General features: G+C 39.9%; 1 protein-coding gene across 1 annotated transcript; it reads right to left on the bottom strand.

Annotated features, from left to right (window-relative positions):
* Window positions 1-1,548: 1,548 nt before the first annotated feature.
* Window positions 1,549-3,978, bottom strand: LOC117319869. Its single transcript, XM_033874581.1, has 2 exons — window positions 3,748-3,978; window positions 1,549-2,673 (listed from the first exon to the last, which is right to left on the bottom strand). Exons 1-2 carry the CDS (start codon window positions 3,826-3,828, stop codon window positions 1,549-1,551), a joined length of 1,206 nt encoding a protein of 401 aa, XP_033730472.1. The 5' UTR covers window positions 3,829-3,978.
* Between the last annotated feature and the right edge of the window lie 674 nt (window positions 3,979-4,652).

Below are 4,652 nucleotides of genomic sequence, written 5' to 3'. Positions count from 1 at the left end.
TGGCAAATACTTGATCCAGTCGTCGCAAGTGCTCCTCATAGTTGTCTGCGAATATTATCAAATCATCCAGATAGATGAGACAGATGCGCAGATGCATGTCACCGAGACAGTCTTCCATGAGGCGCTGATATGTAGCTGGACTGTTACTCAAACCAAACGGCAATCGGTTGAATTCCCAGAATCCCAAGGGTCCAACAGTGAATGCTGTCCTTTCCTTATGAGCTTCTTTAACCTCCACCTGGTGATACCCAGATTTCATGTCAAGCACCGAAAAGTACTTTGATCCTCCCAAGCAATCCAAAATTTCTTCAATGCGAGGCAAAGCGTAGGAATCCTTAATCGTGCGTTGATTAAGCTGTCTATAGTCGACACACATCCTTAAAGTTCCGTCTTTTTTCCTTACTAATACAACGTTAGATGACCAGGGTGAATGTGATGGTCGTATAATCCCTGCTGAAGCCAACTGTTGTAAATGATCTCTTACCTCGTCCAACATTCCTGGTGGTATGCGCCGATGTCTTTGTTTGAATGGCACATCGTTGTCCAGAACAATGTTGTGTTCAACCCTTGTTGAATGTCCAATATCATTGTCATGATGTGAGAATATGTCCTCATAGCTCCTTATCAGATCCACTCCTTCTGCCAGCTTAGATGGAGATAAAGGTGCCGCTGAAGAGAAGTCAAATATATCCATAATACTCCCTTTTCCAGGCTGTTCTGGGGGCATTTCCTGAACAGCTACCTGGTGTAACTCGCATATGATCGCCTTGGGGTGTACAACCAAAGTCCTACTGGTAACATTGGAAAGTTGCACTTGTACTTCAGTTCCATTAATGTAATCATACTCCACCATGCCAGGAGTCAAATCCAATAAACTTGAAACAGTAGCAAGCTTGGATGGCTGTAACATGGCACACACCCTGGGGTAGTTCACTCCCTTTTCCACACATCCTCTAATGGTCACAAAACTGTTAGGCTTCATAATTATATCTCTATCCTCGATGCACTTTACCAAACCTAATCGACTATCCTGCCGGGCCATATCCCGTGCTCGCATGGACATACATCTGAATGTCAAGAACCAAGACGTACTTAGATTGGAATCCTGCAGGAATCTAGTTCCGTACTGTTGTCGACATTGCTCCATAGCTACGGATAGCACGTTGGTTCCAAGTAAAATTGGCACTGATGTGTTGTAATTGCTGTCTGGCACTACAAGCAGCAAACAATCTATCGAGTCACATCCGGTTACTGTTGGTATACTCAACTGTATCTCAACGCATCCTGAGTAAGGTAACATATTTCCATCTGCACATTCTACACTGAGTAAAGTATTCAAAGGCATAATTGGAATATGAGCTAAATGCTTCTGGTAGAAAGCCTCAGAAACCGTTGACACGGTGGAGCCTGTGTCTAATAGTGCTGTGATCTGCTTGCCAAAAACCTGTATCTCTGCCTCATTCGGAGATCCAACCAGTTCTCCAGGAACCTTTTTACCACTACGCTTCATGTAATGGGTCTGTGGTAGATCACAGTCTGTAACTGACCCTACATCGCAGACTGATTGGCGTTTAAACCTTCCCATCGATGATCTATGTTAGCACGACAACCTAGTTGTATATGTCCATACTGTCCACATCTGTAGCATTGGGGCTCATTTCCTCGATACGGTGGTGGTGGAGGATTGCCTCGTTGCTGGGCCAGGGGATGCTGTGGTTGAACTGGATTTGGCTGCTGTGGCTGGAATCTCGCCTGCTGCTGGCCTTGAGTATAATTGGACTGATACCCAGACTGAGATCCTTTTTTCTGGTTACTATGGGAACCTTTACCCTTGTCTGCTTTAGCTCCACTCTGCTTTACTGTAGACTTTTGTTGGGTTTTCTTCATTTCCGCCATATCTGTTGTCAATTGCTGGATAAGTCCCTTCATCTCTTTCAGCTCATCTGTAGCTGCAGCCATATGCGCAACAGGTTTGACCTTATCAGCTGCCTTACCTTGAGTTGTCTCCTCTTCCCGCTGCATCAAATCACGTTCGACTTGGCGTACTGCAATTCTCAGATCATCAAACGGTCTGACAGTATCATACTTGTGACCTGTAACATCTTTGATTTCTCGTCTCAACCCAGTCCAGAACATTGTACGTAGCATTCCCTCTGCATTCCGATCTGGGACATCTCCTTGTTGTACTGCCTTATTCATTATATCCTCAAGTCTGCAACTCCATGTAGACACATCCTCTCCCTCCTTCTGACGAGCACTGAAGAATTTAGCTAACAAGGTTTCGCCCTTCTCAACTGCTCCAAATATGCTGTCCATCTTGGCAACAATCGCCCCTACACTTGCCTTAGGTCCCACATTCATCGCTACCTTACTGGCTCTTCCCTTCAATGACCTCCTCAATGCTGTGGCCACCACTTCCTCTCCATGTGTTACCAGCAAGGACCCCACCTCATATCGCCACACATCATAAGCTGTGTCCTTTTCCTCCCCTGAGAAAACTGAAATCCTCACCGCAGGATTAACTGTCACAGTATGGGCAGGTGCCGGCTGTTCATCAGGATCTTCTTTAATAGCCTTCGTCTTAATCCATTCCTTTACAGTTGCCTCACTAACCTCATCACCTGGATTAAATCCCATCTCTGCGAAGACAGCACCAAGTACTCCTAACTGATCCTGAGTGAATTCCATTATGAATGTTTAAATTCCAAGTAATAAACAAGTAAACAACACACTTACCTGGTGAATATTACAAAGTCAAAAACTTGGATGCCACAGTCAACTATTATATCAATATAGGATAAAGGAAATCAAATTAAATCTGAAATCAACGGGAAAAATCACATGAAATAAATATAACACAACACCAACATACAACAATAATGAATATATACAACAGCGCAAATAAATCAACTTCTGAATAAATGATCAGAAGATAATTTAAATGAACTGACTACTTCCTCACCATACACCGAACAAATAAACATGGAACATTCAACATAAAACATATAACATCAAACATATATCCGTCATCCTATATAGCAGTTCCAATCAGCAATGTCAAAGTGTCAATGTCAAATTCGAAACAAAATTTTAAGTTTCAAATGCAAACTTTGCTCAAGAAAAAAAAATCAAAGAAAAATTTACAAAATAGATCTATACCCAATCATAACACCACTATAACATAAATCTATAATGTTACCTTCTACTAAGAATAATAATCAAATTAAAAAAAAAAATGAAAATATCAACTGGCAAAAATAGAAAAAAAAAATCAAAAAAAATCTAAGTTTTACCAAAAATAGTGAGAAAAAAACCCAATCTAAATCAAAAAGATCTCAAAGCAGGAAAGTTCAAAAAAAATTTTAAACAGAACTGTGCTCACTACAACATGATCTAACTGACTATGAGAAACCACTCTCCAAATCTCAATAATCAACTTGTCAAAATCTAACTTGTCATCTATACAGTAAGCCTATCAGTATCATAAAAATGTAAAATAAACATGGACAGTTTATCACAATCAATAATAAAGCAATAATTATATTACTCATCTCTCCGCAATACCACACTGAACACAAAATTATTTCAAAAAGTTCGTACGCGTGTTCAAATACAAATCTGAAATAAATTTATAAAGTCATTCACTTGAAAACAGCACAAATCTGAAATAAAAAATCACGAGTGTCTCTCCATAAATAGCTCTGCATACACTGTTAATAATGTCTGTGACAACTGTCAATAGTTTACCTGCATTGTCAATTGTTCACAATCCACTGCTACGGTCCATGAAATAAACACAGATGAGTATTCAGCAAGGAACACCATCATAGAAAAATGTTTATAAACATCACACAGAAAAAACCACGTTCTTCACCGGAAGCGGTTAACGTAGGTCAAGGTCAGGATGGGTGACCGGATGACGTCATCACCGGATATCACTCCCACAGTTTGTAGACTTGCTTTTGTCCGGTTCATACTTCCGACAATATCGTAACTGCTGACTCCGCCTTCAGCTTATAGCTTAACTACACCATATGTGTTCTAAATATTGTTTTGCTTCATAGCGTTTCATGTTTTGAGATACCGGTACATGTAATTGACTACTCAAAGCTGTTATACAATAAAGGGTTATAATATATACATAATATAACCACACCAGAAAAAAGGCACTGATGGCACAACATTGAAACTAGATAATTGATGTTTACAGGATCCTACAGAGGAAGAGGAGATTCCTTACTGCTTGATGGTATCCGTGGTAACAGATGGGGTACAAGATTGGATCGTTCGGGGTCGGATCTCTGGGACAATGAAGCTTGGGATCGTAATACATATGGAAACGACTGGAACCGACGTGGAGGTAGAATCTGGAGAGACAGGAGAAGAGATAGATTCGACAGGAGAGGAAGTAGATTCGACAGAGGATACTGATGATACGATAAACCAATTTTGAAAAGGTATTCATTAAGTACTTTATCTGAAAACATTATTTGAAAAAATCTGATGAAAAAATAATGGATTTTCTTTCAAGACATCAAATAGTACACTAAGTTTATTTGTAAAATAAGGATAGCAATAATATCTGTGGCATAGATTTTAAAAAGTAATAATTTTGCTGCATGAATACTTATCACATGTAACTCCAAATCAAA

This window comes from Pecten maximus, unplaced genomic scaffold, assembly GCF_902652985.1.
Source record: "Pecten maximus unplaced genomic scaffold, xPecMax1.1, whole genome shotgun sequence".
Classification (NCBI taxonomy): Eukaryota; Metazoa; Mollusca; class Bivalvia; order Pectinida; family Pectinidae; genus Pecten; species Pecten maximus.
This window is presented reverse-complemented; position numbering and strand designations above follow the sequence as displayed.